The sequence below is a fragment of the Dermacentor albipictus genome, chromosome 8 (assembly GCF_038994185.2).
Source record: "Dermacentor albipictus isolate Rhodes 1998 colony chromosome 8, USDA_Dalb.pri_finalv2, whole genome shotgun sequence".
NCBI lineage: Eukaryota > Metazoa > Arthropoda > Arachnida > Ixodida > Ixodidae > Dermacentor > Dermacentor albipictus.
This window is the reverse complement of record NC_091828.1, coordinates 28,874,415-28,899,370: the sequence shown is the minus strand read 5'-3', so window position 1 is coordinate 28,899,370 and position 24,956 is coordinate 28,874,415. Positions and strand designations below refer to the sequence as shown.

The following is a 24,956-nucleotide window of genomic DNA, read 5'->3' as shown; positions in this document are numbered from 1 at the left end:
GCACAATACTCGCCGTTGAGCTGGATTATTCCAAGAGGGGAGAAGCACTCACTAGCACGATAAATCCAAAGGCATACTCAAATAATTAACAAAAACTCACTAATGTATTTCCTAATTAGTCACCAGCCCATAATGCAAGTTACTAATGGTAACCATTGAGCTTGCAGCACGTATCCACCTGAAATGAATTTCTAGGATTACTCCAGTTTCGACATTATTTCCCAAGGTATGAGACGAAATGCATGAATGTTGCAGTTAGTTTTGTCCTGCATTGCATGAAAGATCGTTTTATTAAAAAAAAAACAGCAGAACTGCATTTTTGCGGAGGGTTTGATGGCAAATATATCCGCACTGTCGTCATTCTGGACATTCTATGCCTTGCAGGCTCGCCGGCTACAAATCGTAAATTGCAATACATGCCGTAAAGTAATTCATTCAGGAAATAATTACTGAATACTCGTTAACTACATGGACAGAGGTTTTAAATTCTTGAGAAAGTAATGCATGCCTCTTTGAATAATCCGGTCCAAGGGCTAGAATTATATTATTGGCAACAGGCTATCTTGAAAAACCTCGTTAAACTTAACAATTATCACCTTCGTACGAACGGTGGGCTGCGACGTAGAGGCTGAAAACAAGTTTATATTTGAGGACAACACACTCAGATAAAAGATTTTTCGAAGCCCCACTGCGTGTGGTGCTGAGAATAGGAAGAGGAACATTTATTATAACTGAAGCGGAATAAAAAAAGAAGAGCGAAATAAGCGGTGCAAACCAAAAACAAGCCAATATATATACTGAAATAGAGAAAGTGCGCTTGCAGTACAATATCGCCACAGTTCGTATGCAAAAAAGTAAGGGTATCGTAGAAGGCAGTAGAAAGAGAAAACAAATGAGAACACCACATGGTTTTGTTTTCCGTCTCGCCAAAGGTGTGTGACGGGAAGTGAAGTTGAGAAGTGGGGTGGTTTGGGTGCGACGTTGTCTACTGCCTGTTATGCATTTTAAGGCGTTAGCCTTTAGTAGCTCATGAGTGTCCAGGCGCACTCCGTGGCGGACGCAGGAAAGCGGTGATCACCGGCGAGGGGAGGGAGGAGAGGAGGCGACATGCCCGTATCGCTGTGCGAGTGGGCGCGTGGGAGAGCGCGGACATGCGCGTGGGGGTGCGCGCACATCGGCGACAAACGGTGCAGCCATACGGAAGTGATTGCATCCCGTGCTCGCGGCCATGGCGGCGTCCGTTCGCAGAACAGTTCAGACCACAGCAACAGAGCCAACCATAGATGGGCTTTCGCTTATCGCAGTTTAGCTCAGCAAAGTGCCCAAAGATTGTTTTCTGACGTGACTTGTTTTATTCACTCATCTTTATTGGCGCTAATTCAAGAAAATATACGTAGCCGTAATTCTCGAGCGCTAAACTATCGCTTTCATTTGTCTTCCCTCGTGGAAATCGTCGTCCTCTCTCAGAGACGACTGATTATACCTCACAGTTGCAAGCCGGCCAACGATTGCGTATATGCAGAAATTGGCGGGGTCACCGCGAGTACGTTTCGAGCGTATGATGACGCCCGTAACAGAAAGACAGTCAGACGAAGACATTAGCGCCATAATTAATTAATTAATTTATTTATTTATTTATTTGTTTATTTATTTATTTAGTTATTTATTTATCTATTTATTTATTTAGTTAGTTAGTTATTTATTTAAAATGTTCTTAGAGGCCTCGTATGTGGCATTGGGTAAGGGGGGCGTCACAGAAGGACTAAAAGAGCATATATAATGGGCATATAACAAAACGTATTCTAATACATTAATAATAGACAGTATCAAAATTTATACGCAACATCTTAAACAAGCTGTAATGCATTGAACAAAAATAATAAGAACGGTAGTGTAAATATTACATAAAAGACAAAATATACAGTACTTTCGATAAATCAGGTAAAAAATATAGCCATTTTAATGTCATAGGACAAAAAATGCAAGAATATTGTGTGAAATTATGAGCTCATAAACAAGAGAGCACAAATAACCCAAGTAACTGAAAATAAAAGAAAATACGCCACGCAGTTTATTGAAGTTAGGCAGTGAGATACGAAATTATGAACTGCCGGAATTTATCGGGCTTTGTTTCGTAGACAATGAAATCAGGAAGAGCGTTGCAGAACCTAATGGCACGAGGAAGCACCGACTAAATGAATTCATGACTGTTCCCGTACGCGCGCGTAAAGCCCACGTAACTGCATAACCTGCGAGATCTGCAAGGTGCGACTTGAAGCCGTAAAAATGTTCTAACCGCTTGAACGTATTTGTCAAATATTGTTATGAGTGCAAAATCACGTCGAGTACATATGGGCGGAAGTGAAATATCAAGTTTTATTTGTGAGATCCTCCAATTGTAGGTGTAGTTACGTGAGATAAACCTAGCGGCCCTATTTTTAACTGATTATAATAAGCTGATTACGTTGTTATGATGGGATGACCAGATTGGAGAGGCAAATTCGAGCTGGGGGCGAACAAGCGTCTGGTAAGCTCGCTTGCTGATGTTGGAGGGCGAATTACGTAGGTTTCGGCGTAAGTACCCCAGTGATGTTCAAGCATTAGCACATATAGTAATGCGATATGTCAAAGAAAGCCTTGGTGTGAGATTAATGCCTAATTATTTGTACGAAGTAGCTGAAGGAATTGGCCTATTATTTACGTGACATCGAAAATTAGAGAGTACTTACGAGGTAATGACATTACTTTGCATTTATATTAATTAAGATTCGTTAACCAAGTGTTACATCAATCCAAAATAAGCTGAAGGTGTTGTTAATTTGTTGCGCTAACCAACATTTACCTTTATTTTGGTTCACCGTTGCGGAATGATTTACATCGTTGAAGCGAATATATTATTCGAACACTTATTATTGGCAAAGTCCGTGAAGCTATCAGTGATTTGAAAATACTATATGAAAATACTATATAAGCCGCCGTGGTTGCTCAGTAGCTATGGTGTTACGCTGCTGAGCACGAGATCGCGGGATTGAATCCCGGCCACGGCGGCCGCATTTCGATGGGGGCGAAATGCGAAAACACCCATGTACTTAGACTTAGGTGCACGTTAAAGAACCCTAGGTGGTCGAAATTTCCGGAGTCCTCCACTAAGGCGTGCCTCATAATGAGAAAATGGTTTTGGCACGTAAAACCCGATAATTAAATTAATTAAATACAATATAAAACTTGCCAGCTCAACCACTCGAGTTAGCTAACGTGACCTACCATAAATAGAGACCTAGCGCGCAAAAATGTGCTTAAATAACCGTGATTGCAGCGTGACAAACAAAAGCATCAATCGTAATTTCAAGTAAGAAGAACACGTACCTAAGAAGAATATTAGGTTCTATTTCAGGACGCTGCCCTTGCTCTGCGATTTTAAGTTCTCTTTTTTTATATATTACTGCAAGCCGGTTTCTCTTTTTAACCTTAGGAGCTCTGAACCCAAGATGTATATTGTCACGTAGTAGTGATGGTGAAGAAGGCATGAAAACTGCGAATGACCGAACTTGCAAAGTGGTTCAGTGGCCAGGTCCTTGGGATGATCTTTATAATTTTCTAGGATACGAAGCCCTCGATTTTGCAGGATATTTAACATACCCTAATTGATTTTAGCTGTTTTCTCCCCACACCAGCTTTCCGTATAGTAGTTTTGAGTAAAATATTGGATAGCAGAGTTATTTAGTTAACCAAGAAGTGAGAAGGGAAGCGATTCTACTGTGACATCCTACAGAGCGAGCTAGATCAGTTAGGAGACGTTTCACTTGTGGTGTCCATGGTAGGTGTTCATGGAACCAGACACCTCGGAATTTCTGTCTTTACTTGTTCGATGTGTTGGTCGTTATAGTAAATTATTATATTATCGCGGAGGTGCTTGTTAATGGGTCTGAAGGTAACGAATTTATTGTTTTGTGTGTTTAGTTTTAGTTTGCTTATTGTTAGCCAACCCGAAAGTTTAGAGATATATAGATTTGCTGAAGCTACTACCTCATGAATAGTAGAATACTGTGACGCACAGGCTGGTGTTGTAAGCAAACATTGTAATTTCAGTTGTATATTGAACATCCCTAATACAATAATAATATTATTTGGGGTTTTACGTGCCAAAACCACTTTCTGTTTATGAGGCACGCCGTAGTGGAGGACTCCGGAAATTTTCACCACCTGGGGTTCTTTAACGTGCACCTAAATCTAAGCACACGGGTGTATTCGCATTTCGCCCCCATCAAAATGCGGCCGCCGTTGCCGGGATTCGATCCCGCGACCTCGTGCTCAGTAGCCCAACACCATAGCCACTGAGCAACCACGGCGGGTAACATCCCTAATATCATTTATATATAGAAGGAAAAGCACGGGACCTAATATGGATCCCTGTGGAACTCCTTTTATTGCGCTTAAGTACTGGGACACTACATTGTCTATGCCTACAAATTGATATCTTGATGATAAGTAGCTTTTAAGTAAGCCCAGGGCAACACCACGAATTCCACAGCAGCTTAATTTCAGCAATAGCATATTATTATTATTATTTTCAAATACTGTTGGCCATCATGGCTGTAACAGGGTGGGTACTGCAAGTTTGCACTAGCGTAAAAGATGTAAACATCTTGCAAACGTAAATAGGACATGAAGCAATCAACGTTGGAAATACAATGCAAAACAAATAACGAAATACAAATACAATATTTTGGCTAAGAAATACATGTTTGTAACATTGTGACAGTGATATCGGAAGCAGCACAAAAGAGAGACTATTGTAAGTATTTCTAGAATCGTGTGACAATGTTTGCACGGCACTACTAAAAGTCAATTTCATAAAAAGTTTTTAACACGTTCCTCAAAGATTTTAATGCTACTCGACGGCAATACAGACGCCGGCAAGCTGTTCCATTCCTTAATCGTTCGCGGAAAAAATGAATAATTGTACATGTCCAGATATGCTTTTGGAATTGAGAACATGTAATGATTGCTTGACCTGAAGTTTCTAGCCTGCCTGGGAGCAAGATAGGGTGTGGTTTCAATATTGAAGTGGCCTTTTGATAACAAAAAAAAGAAATTTAAGTCTAGCTAACTTCCGCCGTTGAACCAATGGAGGCAAATCAAGCAACCGAAACATTTCGGAAACAGAGTCAGTACGATAACACCGGGAAAGAATGAACCTTGCAGAATTTCTCTGTAGCTTCTCAATGCGGTTTATTAGTCCTGATTGAGACGGATCCCTAATGACACTGGCGTATTCTAATGTCGGTCTAATGCAAGTTAAATATGCAAGTAGTTTGGCGGGTGTCGTTGCTAGCTTTAATTTTCGCCGAAGGAACCAAAACTTTTTTCTGCTGCTCCACAAATTCTGTCTATGTGTGATTTCCAACTTAAGTCTTTTGAAATTGTTTAACCTAGGTATTTTATCGCTTCAGCTTCGGTTAGAATTGTTGCGTTCATCCCATAATTACACTCAATAACATGCTTTGTTTTATTTGCAACTCTGAGCATGACTGATTGAGATTCGTTAATTTTCATTTTACTTTTCGCGGCCCAGACCTCTACCGCTTTAAGGGCTTGACTAAGTGATGCCGGCTTGTTTTGGTTATTGGTTTCACGACATAATAAACAATCGTCTCCAAATAACAGGATGGTTATGTCGTTTCTTATCTTATGAGCAATATCATTTATGTAAACTAGAAAAAGTAGTGGTCCTAAAACGGATCCCTGTTGAACACATGACGTTATTTTTAATTGGTTAGATTCGTTACCATTTATTTCAACGTATTGTGTCAGATCTGTAAGATATGAGCGGATACACATACCAACATCATAATTTATATTCATTTCCATCAGTTTCTTTAATTAATTCGTTAGGTATGACCAGATCAAAAGCCTTGGAGAAATCTAAATATATGGTGGTCAACTGAATTGAAAGCTTTACGCAAATCAAGGAAGACACCTACAGTGGACATATTATTTTCAATAGTTCCTATTATGCGGTTTTTAACACTTATTAGAGCCTCTCCTGTAGTTTTTTTTTTCAAAAACCATATTGATATGGCGATAATAGACTGTGTTTGTCGCGATATTTTGTGAGACGCTCATATATGCAGTTTTCGCATATTTTCGAGAAGACAGGTCGGACGGATGTAGGTCGATAATTTGTTGATTGAGAAGTATTGCCGCCTTTATTATTAGAAGTAACTTTTGCCACATTAAGTTTCGTCGGGGAAGTTCCCACCAGAAACGAAAAATTTATAAGATAGGCTTATAAAAGGCTAAGTATAGATGCAACATCCTTAACAGGAACCACTCTTACTTCATCGCAACCACTTGAAATGTTGGTCCTTAGTTCTGCTATGTATCTGCGGACACCTGGTGTTACCTCGTTCAACACGAGAGAATGCACCTGGTTACCTAGTTTAATATTATATACCATTGAATCCTCATCGCAAACTGCCGCATTCACGAAGTACTGATTAATTGCATTCGCAAGCTCCCTGCCTTCTAAAATAATATAATTAACATTTCTTTCTTTAGTTGTATTGCATGGCACTGTTGTTCCAGTTAAAGAATTACCTTGCTTCCATATTTTTGAAGGCTGTGACTCCATGTGCGAGAACATTACTTCATAATGGGCTATTTTTTCTTTTCTAGTGTAGCTATTTAACCTGTTGCGAAATATTGTAAGGTCTCTGGTAGCTAGAAGTCTCTGAAAAAGTGCGTTTTTTTGCTTCTTTTCAAAAGGTCACTATTTATACGTGGCTTTCTATTTTTGTCCTTTCTGATTCTGAACTGTTGTAGCGGAAAAGCAGTGTTGTAGCATTCAACGAAGAAATCTAAAAAGTGTCGTGGGCTTTATCTGGATTTTTTCCACATACACCCATGACTAGTCAGCTCGGTTAGTCAATTCGCTATACTTAAGGAAAGTTTTCTCACTAATACTTCTTTATCGCGGGAGACTTATACGGTTTTCGTTAATGGATGAGTTTTGTGTACAAATATAAATAGAAAGGTAATCACTAATTCCTGAGCAAAATATGCCTGCGTTGTAATCGTGTTTCCTTAGGCTTGTTATACAGACGTCGATAGATTTGGAGCTGTTGTGAGTTATATAGGTAGGGTCTATTTTTGCGTCCATAGGATGTTACAAGGTTTATCAGAACAAGGGCATACAAATCTAGATTCATCATAATAATGTTCACATCACCAATGATGATATATGTTTTTATGTCATTAAAGCAATGCAAAAGTTGTTCAACATTGCTTAGAAAACAGCGTTTGTATCCAGTTCGGGGTCTGTATACTGCAGTGAGCCGAAACGAGTTTGTTTCTATTGCTCGGCATCCTATGTCACCATTACTCATAGAAAGACCATGAAGTACTTGAAAGGAATATTGCTCCTTCATTTATATACCTAACCCTCCACCTCTTCCGGCGCGATCCAATCGCACTGCAGAATAATTGGTGAATTCAGGAGGCATGCCAATATTACCCAGCCATACCTCTGTGAACAGTATTGCATCAGGGTCAGCATGAAGATAATTCAAAATTTTATCAAATTCTTCCTTCGTTTATTAAGACTTCTTATATATTGATGCAATAAGGTAACACTAGATCTAGAACAAGCATCCCTGCTCATCGGTGCTGTTTTTTTCATCGACAAAGAAACAGATTTTTTCGTCCATTTTGTCCTCCTTTTCTTCACTTGATGAGATCTAAGTCAGCAGTGCTTCTTATGCGGATTACATCTGAAGTTTCATCTTTGCGAGCAAGAATTTTTCCTCCAATCGTCCATACGTATTTCCATGTTGCGGATTTTCTTTTTGCTATGGCTGCACCAAGGAGCTGCTTGTTCTGTCGTGTCAGGCGCTCGTTAACATAGATGGCACTTTCTGTGTCCTTGTGGCCTAAGTCACTCGAAACCATCTTCTGTTTCTTTGGATTTCGCGAGTAGCGCATTACGTTTTGTGCGTGAAATGAACCGGACAACAATGTTTCATTCATTCTTTTTTCTCGTGGATACCCTGCGGCAGATGTCGATATCAGTATCAGAGATTGGCTCACCTACGAGCTCACCTATCTTTTTAATCATAACAGTTAAGTTAAGCTCCTCGAGTGCACTTTTTATTTCAAGATTGTTACTCCTTTGGGATTTCTCAAGTTCCTCAATTTTCATTTCAAGCCGTTGGTTCTCCGACTTAGGTTTTTCATTGTGGAAAATTGGTTTCCCTTTTCCCTGCTGTGGGCGTACCGAGTATGATGATGCTGATGATGATGATGAAGATGATGATGAAATGACTTTAGTAACCCAGATAGAAAATGTGCACATCACACGTACTGTGGCAATCCGTGTTATGAGATGCGTATTGCATGTATCTTGTTATGAGGAGGTGCCGCCTTGCTGCTCAGCGTTGAAAAAGAAGCACTCCTTAAAACTTCATTAAATCGTTGTTCGAACGGAGGCTACCACAAGTCAGTGCACTGCAGCTCAGATGTCCTGATCTAAACACGCGAGCTACCTGGCTCGAGCATCGTACGGCATAAGAGTCATCAAAGAACGAAACTGGAATGACCATGGTAAAACGACAACGATGGCATCACGAAGATAAGCGGATACCTAGTGGGCGAAGGCAGTAAGGATTTTTGTTCACAGGGTTCGTAGGAGAACACGGTAGGAATGTCATGTATGGCTTAACATTTTCTACTGTCAGGCATGTCTTCACGTCATAATTGACACACATTACATGTCACAATATCCATGTCATGTCATTTATTTCAGTGATACTGTTGTTGTGCTGAAATAGATGTCAGGCTCCAATGCTATTCACAGCGTGCTTACAGGAGGTATTCAGAGACCTGAATTGGGAAGAATTGGGGATAAAAGTTAATGGAGAATACCTTAGTAACTTGCGATTCGCTGATGATATTGCCTTGCTTAGTAACTCAGGGGACCAACGGCAATGCATGCTCACTGACCTGGAGAGGCAAAGCAGAAGAATGGGTCTAAAAATTAAACTGCAGAAAACTAAAGTAATGCTTAACAGTCTCGGAAGAGAACAGCAATTTACAATAGGCAGCGAGGCACTGGAAGTCGTGAGGGAATACATCTACTTAGGGCAGGTATCGATGGCGGATCCGGACGATGAGACGGAAATAATCAGAGGATTAAGAATGGGCTGGGCTGCGTTTGGCAGACATTCTCAGATCATGAACAGCAGCTTGCCATTATCCCTCAAGAGAAAAGTTTATAATAGCTGTGTCTTACCAGTACTCACCTACGGGGCAGAAACCTGGAGGCTTACGAAAATGGTTCTACTTAAATTGAGGATGACGCAACGAGCTATGGAAAGAAGAATGATAGGTGTAACGTTAAGGGATAAGAAAAGAGCACATTGGGTGAGGGAACAAACGCGAGTTAATGACATCTTAGTTGAAATCAAGAAAAAGAAATGGGCATGGGCAGGACATGTAATGAGGAGGGAAGATAACCGATGGTCATTAAGGCTTACGGAATGCATTCCAAGGGAAGGGAAGCGTAGCAGAGGGCGGCAGAAAGTTAGGTGGGCGTATGAGATTAAGAAGTTTGCAGGCACGGCATGGCCACAATTAGTACATGACTGGGGTAGTTGGAGAAGTATGGGAGAGGCCTTTGCCCTGCAGTGGGCGTAACCAGGCTGATGATGATGAGATGTCATGCTGTTCATGTGTTGCATACATGTCATTGACATGCATACCTTGATATATCCAGGTAAAGAAATTCATGTCAGGCTATTCATGTCATTCCTTGCCGACCACATCATACATTTAAGTCATGCATATTCTCATGTACATCCATGTGCAGAAGGGACCCCGACGGTATATTGTGATTCATGTCATGAAATACATGTCATATCATTCGCATCATGTGTGCCATACATGTCATGGAATGCGATTCACACTAAGGGGTTCCGCCACCCTTCGGCAACAGGCTGACACCCGCTACCTTCCTGAATCATTCCAACCGAGTGTTTGAGTGTGAATAAAATAACTGCAATATGTCACGTCATGACTTGCATGTGAGCTGTGCCATGCATCTCATATTGGTCACGTCATGCCATCTATGCATGCATGTGATATGTATGCTGTTATACACCAAGATAAGCAAACAATATAACAATAATAATAATAATAATAAAAATAATAATAATAAGCAGAATGTTACGTCATCCACCTTATTCATGCCATCACATGCATACTACGAAATCCAGATTATTTATAGGAGGGTATAACATGTCGTTGATGCATGTCATACCCGATGCATATTCTTATATACAAGGTGTTTTAGCTGCACCAAAATTTTAAAGAATCGCCTGTGGCAGCAACCATAATTTCAACACTTCTTGTGAATTACTCAGAGGTAACCATTACATAGTAAATAAATCAAAACGCCTAGTTGAATGCTAAACATACTTGGCGAGTTCTAAGGACCACTTTAGTTTCGGGATATTAATTTTCAGTGTTCGTTGAAATGAACAGGCGTTTAAGCCACGTGTACTTCAATGCATGAAACATCGTTTTTTTAAAACAAAAATTTGGCAGAGACACCCAAGGCTCCTTGTGTATAGGAAAGCGAAAACATTATATCATTCGTAGGTCACGAAACATCATATACCCACTCATTTTATGCGCTCTTGGCGTGGTGTCACCTCCTCTGCTTTGGCTCCAACATCACGTGCTTCATCACGCACGCACTACGCCAGCCCTTTGGTCCCCCAGATGGCAATGGCGTGACATGTGCAATGCCGCATGCACTAGGCAAACTTGAAGTCAACCAGGACCATGGAGCCGCCGTTGCATCGGGAAAGCGTGCTTGTCTTGCACACGGAGTTCCGGGTTCGATTCACATCCCGACCTAAATGTACGAAATTTAATTTTCAACGCCATTAATTTCCTTTGTTTACAGAAACCTCCCTGATAAACTTGACGTCAATCCGAGCACTCATGACGTGCCTTTGCTCGTTGCGCCATCAGCCATTTTTCGTACCATAGCTTGGTCACGCCGCCAACTACAACGCCAAATTATCGCCTATAGGGCATGTAGTCCTTTTGCAAGAAAAAGGTAACTGGAACGTCAATGTGTTTCGTAAAACCCTTTGAAAATTAAGTAGCAGCAAGTCCAAAGTGCCATGTTGAAATATATATACAGCGAAGCTTTCCGTAAATGCAATATGATTGCTGAAACACTTGTGTTGGTTTATTCACTCTGAGTGCAAAGTGATAACGAACACGTCATTCATGCTGGCGCAGAAATGGATTTCAACCATTAAACGCCACCCCGCCGTGGTTGCTCAGCGGTTATGGGGTAGGGCTGCTCAGCACGAGGCCACCGGATAGAATCCCGGCCACGGCGGCCGCATTTCGATGGGGGCGAAATGCGAAAACACCTGTGTACTTAGACTTAGATGCGTGTTAAAGAACCCCTGGAGGTCGAAATTTCCGGAGTCCTCCACTACGGCATGCCTCATAACCAGAAAGTAGTTTTGGCACATAAAACCCAATAATTAATTAATTAATTGAACGCTACCAGCCTTATAGGAGTTTACAGAGGAAAGCTGGCTTTCTGCGCCTTTTGATGGGGCACCCGACCTCCCTTGGAAGTGAATATGCGACAGTCCTTGTGGTTGCCAGGCGGCGCAACGCTTGCGCCGCGTCAGGCGATCTCATCCGGTGCACGCTCTCCCGTCTCAACGCGGCCCCCTCGCCTTCTCCACCAGTGGTGAACGAGCCGCATGCGCCGGCTGCTTCCCCCCTATGCCTTCCGCTGCTTCGGTCGAAGTAGTGGATGGTGCCGCTGTGCAGCAAGCGAGTGTGTGCTATTCGGCGAGAACACAGGAGCAACAGCAGCAGGCGCAGCCCCGGTCAGCAGGAGAAGCGAGGGGGGTTAAGAAAATATCACTCTAGTATCTCGAGACTTGCGCAATCGTGAGAATTCATGCCAGGTTATTGCACCTTGCGAACTCATCTGCAATAATCCGTGATTGCAATTTTGTGCCTTGAAGTAAATGAATAAACAGGTAATGAGCGAAATTATGTTAATAAGTCAATGAAGCATTTTGATTTCTCATAGTAGTATTGGCTGCCTGATCGAGTAAGATAAAGGGTTGGAGTTGTGCTATCTGCCACAGGCAATGTTTAAAAACTCGGTGCAGTTAAAGAAACCTCTTATATACACAGTTGCAGAAACGGCCACGACGGCATCAACGCACAGTGAAATGAGCTGGACCGTAACTTGTCATGTCATAACGTACAGGCGCGGCCACTATTAGAGGCAACACGGAGCGGGTGGCCGGGCTTCGCGGAGCGCCATGACGGGAGCCGCGCGAAGTATTGCGGCGCAAGCGCAAGCACTATCAGAGGCGGAGTTAGCTGCGCGTCGTCAGCTGCGGTTTCTTATTTCGCCGTGAGCGGCGAGACCTAGATTGCGCGCGCTCCTTGGAGTACACAAACCCTGTAGCAATGGTGCGTCAACAAGTAGTATTCTGAATCAGTTGTCAAACCACGCAGCCATGCTGTACACCTAAAATGTTAACTGTACATTTTACTTCTAAAAGGTTCCTTTTGTCACACAGGGCCGATTTCAGAGTTCGCATGCTAAGGAAGTAAAAAAAATCACTCAGCACACAAGGCACACTTATAAATCTATGCTTCAGATTGGTTATGCGGTAAACACGAAGAAGCCCAGACCACTGCTGCAGATGAAGCTTAGATGAAGGTCTCCTTCCTTTAGAGCACCATGGCTACAATCTTTTGTACCAGAGCGTGTGTGGCGAAGTGGGAGGGACCGTAGCAGACGACGCGCAGCTAACTCCGCCTCTGGCGCTGATTGCGCTTGCGCCGCAATACTTCTCGCGGCAGCCGCTTGGTGGTTCGTGGAGCGCGGCCACACGCGCCGTGTTACCTCTAATAGTGGCTCCGCCTGTACATGCAATCAGATGTATAACACCTACGTCATAACACATAATCCATGCTGCGTCATCGTGTATATCATGGTATGCATATATGTGGTTGTCCCAGTTTGAGAAACGACGGTTGCCAGTCCTCGGTTAACCTGGAAGTTCTCTAGAGTATTGTTTGTCCAAAGTCCGTGAAAAATGGAGATGCTTTGTCCAGACTGTGAGCGCTCCGATACGCCTGAATGAGCCCAGCCGCTCCAATACGTATATACCTCTCGGCAGTTAGTCTGTCATGCTATTCCATTTTTACCTACTAAATCTGACCACAAAATTTATTCCAATAGGTTCTACCAGTTTAATAAACTGCTACGCTTGCGAACATCCACAAGTAGAACTATTCCATGTAACTGCAGCATTTTCAAGGTTAAGATTCATTCTAGAGAGGTTTATAATGAGTACTGAAAAAAAACTATTTTGCACGAGCATTATGAAACCTTTTCCCCTCGGCCCAAATAACCGCAGCGTATGAATTCTGTGAATGCCGTCCATAGTTGTTACAGAGCCCACGCACCTTTCATCTAATTCCGGGTGCCTCTTTGTCGCTTTTGAAGAATAAAGCCTGTCCTATGAATTAATTTTCGAAGCAATTTTTTTCCTTTCAAAATTATTAAGATGTCAGTTATGCTATGTTAACAAACACCGTCACTTGTCGTCAGGTAGGTAGTTGTCGCAAAGCTTACCAAAACAGTAACTAAATCGACCGACAAAACTGCTGATACGGCAACACTGATTATATTACATTGAGTAACTGCTTCAGTTTTGGTGCATAAAGGTTTACGCGTCTTTATTTAGGAGTATCTTAAGGCGTTGTACGGACCGTTCATTAATATCTCTCGTAACAAGAATAGCTCCATAATATATTTCAATGACCATTCGCACATGCGTTCCCGTAAGTTCCCCGAATTGGTTGCATGCGGAATACGGAGATAGATAACACGACAATTTTTTGATAATGTAGACATTATGATAGAGCTTGTACAGCGCTTAATACACTTGTTATTACAAAGCTATGAACTCCAGCCATGTTTTAAGGTATCTTGAAAAGCAACAAAAAGCGACAAAAGCCGTAGTCAAAATCAGTCTTTTAAAGAAAAGAAAATGGTATAGAACAAATATTTACCTGCATAGGCGTGGACTACAAAGACTACCACGTTATTTTTTTGGTGTACAGCATAGTGGGCATCTCTGAAAATGAAAGAAATTGCTGTGCTGAACTAGGGGCTTCTGGCAGCAAACATACACGTTAATAAGAGAGCGGAATGATGATCTTTATGTGCGCTATAACAGCTGTGGTCTGTACGGAATAGTCGATAACAGAATAATCTATATGATAGCCAGTGTGCTTGCACTGCTTGCACACAGCGATCTCAGAATTGTAGTAGAGTGTTTCAGCATGATAGGAGTAGCGCATTGTCATAGTTTATAGACTTCAGCGTCGTATTACAGGCTCACAGCCAATCTTTGAATGGAAGTGGATTTGCAAACTACCTGGGCCGGGATCATGGGTCTAATGATGCAGGAAGACGTAATACATCAATAGGTAAGTAATCATTCGCATTAAGCCGCACAGGTCACAAATATATGCGCACCGTGATGCAATGAACTTTTCGTATAAGATTTTCTGGCTGGTTTGTCTTGGTGCGTCTTTTTCCTGTGAGGTTTAACCTTCCCAACTGTGAGGTTTAACCTTCCCAGCTTGATGCCTCGAGTTAATTGGAACCACACCTAGTCCTTTAACGTGCACTCCATGGGAACACGGCCGCCGCAGCGGTGATTGAACCAATGACATTGTGCTCACTAGTCTTTCTTGGTACCTCGGACGCAGCACTTTCTATTTTGCGGTGACACACGTTCTTGAAGGGAACCTACTCACGTTCCAGCTCCGCCTGCTCCTCGTGCAATTAGCCAAGGAATCAAATACATGGATAATAGCTGCATTGCCATTGGCAAAGGTGCCGCAAACGAATCCTTGAATGCTACGCACTGTAAATGCAGGTAAAATATATATTTTTTCATAGAAGAATATATTCGTACGTCTCAAAAAATTGTGCCAGAAGTAACTAATTTCAATGCTTCCAACTGTTTGGTCTATTTAATAAGTAAAAAAGCTATCACACGAAGTTTAAAACTATGTAATTTTGAAACCAGCACAGCAGGGCATGAGGCTGATATATAAAACGTGAAGGCCATGAAATGAACAAACTGAAGTCACACATTTAATGAAACGTTGTAATTCAAGAAACTTGTTTATACGAGGGGAAGTGAAAATGTCTTGCGACTTTTGAGAAACGGTACACTTATTTTAATGATAGAAAACTGAAACAATTTTTTTTTCTACATCACCACCCTACACTTCAAGGCACTTCGCGTAACATTTCGCAAGTCTTTTTTTTTTATTCCGTCGCAAAAAACTCTTTTGGTTGCACCTGTAACCAATTTTGCACCGCATGAATGACTTCTGCATCGGCTTCAAATCCTCTTCCCGTAAGTGCTTCCTTCAATAATCCAAACACATAAAAATCACTTCCAGTCAGGCAGTATGGCAGTGGCTCCAGCAATTTGAACCTCAACTTAATCCTTCATTGTTTCGGCTGTTCGTTTGGCAGAATGTTGTCGAACGTTATCTTGCTGCAGGATTACACGGTTTCGCTGCTTTCCGCGTACGTTTGGATCTGACTGCAGATTTCAGTTTAGTTCGCAACACATCACAATAGTGCTTACTGATCACAGTAGGAGAGAAATGAACGGCTACCACACCTTCCACGTCCCAGAATAGCGTTAGCATAATCTTACCAGCTGATGTTCGACGTTTACATTTCTCAACTTCTGGTGATGATTAGTGTTTCCAAACCATGTTCACAGCCTCACTTGTAGGTTCATGATGATGTACACAAGTTTCATCTACATTAACAATTTGTGGTCAAATTCCATCTCCCTCGCGATGATAAGGGGCCAAATGTTTGCGAGAGTTGTCCAACCTTTCTGCCTTATCCTGTGCTGACAATTCTTTCGGGACCAAACCTTGAACGCACTGTCGAAAGAGTTAGCCTGTTGAGTAAGATAAAATACGCTGAATCATGACTGATATGATGAGCATCGGCGATTTCGTCCACTGTGATACGTCTGTTTGCCATCACCACACCCTCAACGAGTTTCAAATTGTCCTCAGCCTTTGCCATCGATGGCCTGCTCGATTTTTTCTCGTCACATAAAGAAGTTCTTCCCTGTCTCATACGTCCTATCCATTTGTACATCTTTCTTAGCGATAAATAACTGTCACCATGCTGCGCTTGCATTCGACGAATAATTTCCACAGGTTGAACACCTTCCGCAAACAAAAAAAAAAACGAATCACTGCCCTCATTTTCTCCGTGGTGCAGATCGACAATGGAACTGCCATGTTTAAGGATCTGCTACACTCTAACGACCAACGCAACAATAAGAGCGACAGCTCCCAAAAAGTGTTGCAGAGCGCTGAATACTAGCCGTGTTACGAAATCCTAGTGCGAGAAAATGCGAAAGTCCCTTTACTTTTTGACTTCTGCTCGTATTTTTGTACATATGCAGCGGCCATGGTAAAATCTCAATGACGCTGTCCTTTGTTTCAATGTATTGCACAAGAGCAGCTGTCACCGGTAGTGTATTGCGAGCAATCGCACAAAAGTTATAACTGCAACTGAGATCACATATAGAAAGAAGGAGTTCTGCAAGATATACATTAGAAATGCGAAGATACAATGGAATAAACAAATGTGAAGATACAACTTGATAAAGGGCACAAAAGTCTCACGGGAAACAAAGTTCAGTGCGTGTATACACAACACTTCCCTACAAGATATTTAAATATACGTATTAGTCTCCACTAAACCTATGCATCTAAGCAAAAGCCGTGTCGCAGAAAATCCGGCATCGACGTCCGGCGTCGCAACCGCAAAAAAAAAGAAATTAAAACCACCCATACCTAGGGCATCTATGTGATGCAAACAATTTACTGAAGAAAATTGGATTTCTCAATCTGGAATACCTGAAAACATCGTAAACTACGACATACACACAACCTAGAGACATGATAGCTCTCCGATTGTAATTGTACTACAAGAGAAAATATAATTCTGTCACGCGAAAACTCAAGCCAACACCTTTTCCAGTGTTTCTACAATTTACAAACCGGGCGTGGCGTCCGACATTTCCGCACGCCGGCGTGCTGGTTTCTCGGGGATCAAGGAGCGGTGCGCCTGGTTCCTAGGAATACCTCCAGCTGGCACTCACCTCCACCGCGTTGTGGCCCACGCAAGAGCCCGCGTATCTACCACAAAGCCCGCCTTCGCGCAAAGCGTTCACGGCCAACGTTTCCCGGTCAACATTACGGTTACATACGCTCCAGTTGCCGGGAAGCGTCCTAAGCGGTCGGAGATCTTTGAATGCTATCGCGTTCCACTCTTAAAGGCGAATCTTAAACATCCTCCAAATTTTCGCCCTTGCGGACACAAGAATAAGCCACCATCGTCGCCTCATCCATACCCCCCCCCTACCCCCCCACGCTTTCACTCGCGCATACACGATGTTATCGCCTTGGAGTTTATACGCAACATGAGAGCGAGGGCAAGAACGCACCTGGTCTGTCCGTATATATGTCATCGCAATAATAAAAGATTATCCAGCAGATGCTGAGCCCCGTGGCACATTACTTTCCGCCGAAGAAGAAGTAAAAGAATTGAATGTTCACCTTGTCACAATTTGCTGCCCCACAACAATGTCCTTTTTTTTTCTTTTGTGGAACGGGGGCACCGAAATAAAAAAAAATGCCAAGGAATACATGTTGCCACAATCGAACGCCTAGTTTGGGCACTTGATATGGCTGCCTAAGGAATAACGAAGAAAACGTGGCACGCTTGGTCCACAGAGACCCATACGCATACTGCTGAGTATCCTACACCAGCGACACAAAAGGCTTTCCGGAGAGCTTCCAATAACATCGAAATGAAGATAATGCCCCAAAGTGAACGCATTGCAATCAGTATTGTACCCAGAGTCACGGCGGTGAGCGACCATTGTAATCGTCTAACACTCTGCCAGGCGAGAATCGACTTCGCCAGAGAAAAATGAACACGCACCGGAGTGCGCCGCGTGGTGGTTGGGAAAACACGAGAAAAACGCATGCATTCTGGCTGTCTCTGGCAGCCCGCAGGTAGGGAGAACAAGAAAATTGAAGAGGCTGAATGTGTCCTCGCGTGTAAAAGTCAAAGTAGAAAAAATAAATAAAATATGTAGTTACCTGTGCTGGCTTTAGTGTACTGCCATGGATGCTTGGGCGCAAGTGAAAAAAATGATGATATTCATTTCTGTGACATGACGGCACAACTGAACCACCCCAACACTTCGTCTCGTAGGACCTCACTGCGTGCTTTGTCAAGTTGTCTGATAGAGCGTTGATTTGGCTTGTCTCGCTGTTTGGGCCGATGTGCAACTTTAGAAAAGTCAATGCATTTTTCGCATCAAATGTTTATGAGAACATTAAACCCACAAAGTTTCGGTATTGAAAATCTAAAGCACGACTTCGGTAATGTCAATTGACTTTTTGCGTCAAACGTTTCTCAGTACTTTACGGCCATAAATTTCGAAATTGAAATCCATGCGCTCCGTAGATTCCGCGGCCTTTGCGATATGCCGCGATGAACCCGCTCGATTTCAAACCGCCCCTGAAACTGTACTCAGATGGGGCTTCTTGCGTTATGTGACCCCAGGCGCATAGGCGTTGCACACAAAAACCCGCCCGAGTTCGCAATTTTCCCGCCGAAACGTCTTTTTGAGCGTGAAAAAGACATTCTAGACAAAGCCCAGAATGATTTCCAGTGCCAGGGTTATTTTTGTCAGCGGTGAATGACAGCAAGGAAGAATTTCGGAAAGGGCTGAAACCCTATATGCCCCCCCCCCTCCCCCCTAGCTACGCGCCTGAACACGAGGCATCACCATATTTATATATTTCTGAACTCATTGCCATCGGCTGCCTTGTGAGATCAGTTGGGATGATTTTCTAAATTTATTTGGTCTATTCTACTATCCAAAATATTCCTGAAAACTTAATTCATTCTTCCGTTTCCCTAATTAAGGACAACGTTTTATTTAAACACAGCACATATATCTGCAGCGGCAAGAAAATTCCATTGCTCATTGCGTTATAGGCTCAGAAAACCATTCAAAATGGTTTCAAAGCTCTCCTTGGTGGACACTTTCCGGCGACGATTTGCCTACTTTCACTTCCACCCTCACAAACAATTCAAGGAAGCAGGTAAGCACATCGTAGTGGCATTACTGTTCCATAGAAACAAACAAACGCCAGAAGGAGTATCAAATATAAAGGACCCACAAGCTCATGGTTCACATATCAGGTTCCATGAACCCTTCTGCAGTGAAGAAATATCTATCGTTAAGAATTACAGAGAGCAAATATGTGGCTAATACTTACAGATATACACGCTTTCCAAGTTGTGTTGGCATCTATTAGCAAGGACGAGAAAGAAAGATTAAAAGAAGTCCTACATTTATTTAATTTTTGAAATTTATCAAGTAGGCCACATTGCCATCTATACAGATAGCTGAAGGTACATCCATATCCTGAAACTACGAATTAACTGTATTGTTTATAAGACTTCAATATTCGTTGGGTCTACATGTCTGCACCATACTACTGCACACCCGGCGATAATGATAATAAGCAACTATTTCATTTGAACCATCTTAGCAATACATATTACAAAATGCTTGCAGCAAAACAAAAATTTAACCTATAAACGAATGGTGAGTGAAACCGTGTGGTTTTATTTCTTGCGAGCTGCAACATTTCTTAAAAAAGAATTTTTTAAATGCTTGAAATAATATTAGTGATATACCCATATAAATGCTGCCTTTACTTGAATTATCATGGACAATACAGGTAAATATAGCGTCTGAAGCGAAAAAAAAATATTTGAACGAGACAGACGTCCTGCCATATGCACAACCGTAACAAATACTTAGGTTGAAAGTGTAGTACAAATGCAGGGTTTTTTTCATACCACAATTCATACGGGAAGGTTGATTTCGCATCTCACATACTCTTGGCTAGCAAGTCAATGAACATTATTGGGAAGAAAGCAAAAGTCAAGAGAGAATACTATTCTCATATATTTCGTAGACACTATATGCTTTATCAAAACGCGTGGATTAGCAGGCCTTGAGCCAATGCGCACTGTGATAAAATTAAAGAGAAGCTTGTTGAATCAATGCGTGAGAAAGCCATCCAGTCGTCTTAGTAGGGAGGTCTGTAAAATTGAGAAGGTTGGTGGCCATATTTCTGCATTTTCAAAGCACTATATGTCCCTGAATAGGCGTTTCATGCAATCTTTACGGCTTTGAAAAAGTGTGGGGTGACCTATCTAGTGCAACCGACTTACTGAATTTCACCCATTCTCATTTGACATTGTAAAATACGGTGACGTCTCATATACAGGTATGCACAAAGAGGCAGTCGTTCAGAATTTAACGTTTATTGGTGCTATCCAGCGGCACCGAAAGCCACCACTTGCACTTTATCACAGAACGGTAGCTATACTTTTTTTTTCAAATGAAAAGATACGCGAGTGGGTAACCTACTACAATTTAGTGAGTGGGTCTACTGTGTTAGGCACCAGGGTCGAGTTTCTCGAACTTCCCGCATCCGTAAAGGCCTTGCCACATTACGCCAACACAATGCCAGTGTCGGGAACACATCGAAAAGATAGCATTGCAGCGCCGACGATATGCAAGCCTAGTTCGCACAATCTGTCACTCAGAGGCACTCTGTCACACTAGGCTGATGACGCTGCTGACGTGATAGATGACAGCCAGTTTTCAGAATCTCAGAGGCTTTCTTGACGCCAAAACCAAAAAAATCGGCATTTCAAGCTTCCTTCGCCAGTTTTTTGAGGTCAGCCACTAAGTGAAAGCTCCGTGCCGTCAAAGCAATTTTCGCTGCAGCTGAGCTTGTGTATATGTTTAATGAAGCTAGATATGGTCGCGTGGTAGTGATGGTCGAGGGCACAGCAACAACACTGTGAATGGCGAAACTAACTTTTTCGGGCGAATCTGTGCCCACAAAAACAGGCTACACTCAAAGCTCAAATAAAGCGGCGAACACAGTCGGGGTTCATCGCAAATCTGATCAGTAGGTCAAGCGCGTCGGCTTTTATGCATCAGTCGTCCAATGTTCCAGAGTATTCGCTGGGAACCGCGTGTCTTCCATAATGCTCTACACTTTTCGCGTCGCGCATACATGCAATCAGATTGCACAAGCTTCGGTGACAGACAGCGGATGGAACCATCGATAACATTCCAGAAACTTGCGATACATTCGGGCGCGTCCTGCGCTGTACGATAACATTCGTTAGGTGGCGACACGCGGTCAACCGTAAAAGATAAACAAGCACACATGTCAATAACCTCCCTTCAAATACATCGACCCGATGCTGCGAACAAACGAAAGTTATAAACAAAAACACCCGTAGCAAAGAAGCAACAAAATAAGGAAGTTCGTCCGCGTGCGTAAAAGGGCTTACGACGCACCACGTGGACCACTTCAGATTGTGCGCGGCGCCGCTGTGAATGCGAAGTGCCCTCTGGGAAGACCTCATAGTCCAGTTCGCCAATACTTCGGATAATCTTGTAGGTTCCGAGATGGCGTCGCCATAATTTCGCACTGAGTCCTCGTCAGCGTATCGGGGTCCAAACCCAAACACGCTCGCCGGGCTGGTACTCGACGTGGCGTCGTGGCAGGTTGTAGGGTCGGCTGTCGGTACGCTGCTGGTTCCTCATCCGTAGGCGGGCCAGCTGTCGGACTTCTTCGGCGTGCTGGAGATAGGTGGTGACGACATGATTCTCTTCTTGGGCGACATGCGGTAGCGTGGCGTCGAGAGTCGTCGTCGGGTTCATGAAGGAAATCAGCTTGAACAGCGTGATCTGTGTTGTTTCTTGAACCGCCGTGTTGCCAGCGAAGGTTACGTACGGCTGGACGGCATCGCAGATCTTGCGTTCGACGTAGACGTGGATCGCTAGCATGTCGGCGAGGTTCTTATTCAGGCGCTACGTAAGAACATTCGTCTGTGGGTGGCAGGCAGTTCTCCTCCTGTGTCTTGTCTGTCTGCACTGCAGAATGACCAGGGTGAGCTCCGCTGTAAAGGCCGTTGCTCTGTCGGAAATGAAAACTTCTGGGGCGCCATGTCGCAGCAGGATGTTGTCGACGAAGAATTTTTCCACTTCGGCTGTACTACCTTTCGGCAGTGTATTAGTCTCGGCGAAGCTGGTAAGGTAGTCCTTGACCATGACGATCCGCTTATTTCCCGTTGTTGACGTCGGGAAGGATCCAAACAAGCCCATCCCGATGTGCTGAAATGGTCGGCAAGGAAGCTAAATCGGCTGTAGTAATCCTGCTAGCCTTCTCAGTGGTGTCTAGCGTCGCTGACACTCTCAGCATGTCTTGATGTAACGGGCAACGTCGGTGATCAGGAGCGGCCCGTAATACCTTTCGTGTATCCTTGATAGCGTCCGGGAGAATTCGACGTGCCCGACGGTCGAATCGTCATGCAAGGCGTGCAGTATTTCCGGACGCAGTGTTGAGGCAAACATAAGAATGTAGTTTGCTCGCACTGGTGACAAGTTCTTCTTTACTAATAGGTTGCTTTGAAGCGAGAACGATGACAATCCTCGCTTAAATGGCATAAGCAGACCATCGGTGTGCCCTTCCAAATACTCGACGAGGCTTTTTTAGCTCCGGGTCTGGTCGTTGCTGTTCAGCTTAGTCTGCCGCACTTAATATTCCAAGGAAGGCGTCGTCTTCTTCGTCATCTTGCGGCGGCGCGTCAGTGGGGGCGTGTGATAGGCAATCAGCCTCTGAGCGTTTTCGTCCGGACTTGTAGGTTACAGTAATGTCGTATTCTTGTAGTCTGAGGCTCCACCGCACCAGGAGTCCGGAAGGATCTTTTAAATTCGCGAGCCAACACACCGCGTGATTCTCGTTGATGACTGAATGGTCTGCCACATATGTGAGGGCGAAATTTTGCTTTAGCCGAAACGATGGCGGGGCATTCCTTTTTCTGTCGTACAGCAATTGCCTTCCGCTTTTGGCAGCGACCTGCTTGCGTTAGCTATCACCCCACGTTCAAGTCCGTTTTTCCTCTGGACTAGAACGACACCGAGGCCGGCTGCTGGCGTCAACATGAATTTCTGTATCGGCGTACTCATCGAAGTGGGCAAGTACCGGTGGCCACTGCATGCGTCATTTGATGTCGTCGAATGCATCGGCCTGCAGCGTTTCCCGCTAGAACTCGACATCACATTTAGTTAGACGTGTCAGTGACTCAGCGATACGTGAAAATTCCTTGACAAAGCGCCTCTAGAAGGCGCACATGCCAAGGAATCTACGCATTGCCTTCTGGTCGGTGGGCTGCTGAAGCTTTGCGATGGTGGCTGTCTTCTGTAGATCGGGGTGGACTCCAGATTTACTGATGGCGTGCCCCAGGAACAGAAGTTCATAGGAAGTGAAGCGGCGCTATTCCGGCTTCAGAGTGAGCCCTGGCGATTTCAAGGCCTCTAGTACTGTCGCAAGCCGCCTAAAGTGATCGTCGAAATTTCCGGCGAAGACGACGACGTCATCCAAGTAAACAAGACAGGTCTGCCACTCCAACCCCTATGACACCGTGTCCGTGACGCACTGGAACTTTGCAGTTGCAGATAACTGTCCGAATGGCATAATTTTGAACTCGTAGAGGCCATCTGGCGTGATGAAGGCGGTCTTTTCACGATCTCTCTCCTCGAGTTCTATTTCCCAGTAGCCAGACTTGAGGTCCATTGACGACAAATATTTAGCGTTCCAGAGCCGATCCAAAGCATCATCTATTCGTCCGAGGGGATATACCTCCGTCTTAGTGATCTTATTCAGTCGACAATAATCGACGAAAAAACGTAGGCTTCTCTCCTTTTTCTGTATTAGGACAACAGCAGATGCCCACAGGCTTTTAGACGGCTGGATGATGTCGTCGCGCTGCATTTCCTCGACTTGCCCTAAAGCTTCACGTTCATACGGCCAAACACGGTAAGGGCTTTGGCGGTGTGGTCGCGCGCGCTCTTCTGTTATTACGCGATGCTTTGCGACTGGTGTGTGTCGAATCGTAGATGACGTCAAAAAATGAGTCTTTGTATCGTCGAAGGAGACTTTTGAGCTGTACCTCCTTAATCATGAGAAAATAGGATTTATGTCGAATTCTAGTTTGGGAACTACGGTCACCGGGGTAGATGCGGAAGAATCCGAGACGACAAACGCATCGCTGATTTCCAGAATTCCATCGATATCTGCGATCACCGTGCCCTTGCTGATGTGCTTGAACCCCTCACTGAATCCTGTCTGCAACACTTTCATTTTTCTCCGTGCAGTCGAGCGATCCCTCTTGTGACACAAATTTCACGGTCGAGTAGCAGACACTGGTCACCTTTGATTGCGCCTTCTACGTCTGCAGCTATTTTTCTGGGCGGCGTGCTGACTTGATCTTCGAGCACACGCAAGGCGGGGTGACTATGATAGCTCTCCGTCAGTATCCCTTGATCTACCGACAGCGTTATAGACGTCAACTTCAGGTCGATGATTGCGCCGTGTTGCTTAAAGAAGTCCATGCCGAAAATGACGTCTCGTGAACACTGTTGGAGGATAACGAAGGTGGCATGGTAGGTCAGCTCTTTAACTGTATTTATTGTGGTGCAGATTCCAGTCGGCGTTAGTAGGTGTCCTCCGGCGGTCCGAATTTGCAGGCCTTCCCATGCGGTGTTAACCTCCTTGAACAGGGCAGCAATGTGTCCACTCATGACGAAGTAATCGGCACCTGTGTCCACTAAGGCCATGACTGCGTGGCAGTCCAGAAGCACGTCGAGGTCGGT

General features: G+C 43.7%; 1 protein-coding gene across 2 annotated transcripts in view; it reads right to left on the bottom strand.

Annotated features, from left to right (window-relative positions):
- LOC135905252 (uncharacterized) overlaps positions 1–24,956 on the bottom strand; it is a 72,053-nt gene that overhangs the window by 21,818 nt on the left and 25,279 nt on the right. For both annotated transcript variants that reach the window (XM_065436263.1, XM_065436264.1), the window contains 2 exons: positions 19,483–19,514; positions 14,137–14,201 (listed from right to left, as the gene is read on the bottom strand). In XM_065436263.1, coding sequence (XP_065292335.1) covers positions 14,137–14,201; positions 19,483–19,514 — 97 coding nt within the window. The remainder of the gene's footprint in view (positions 1–14,136; positions 14,202–19,482; positions 19,515–24,956) is intronic.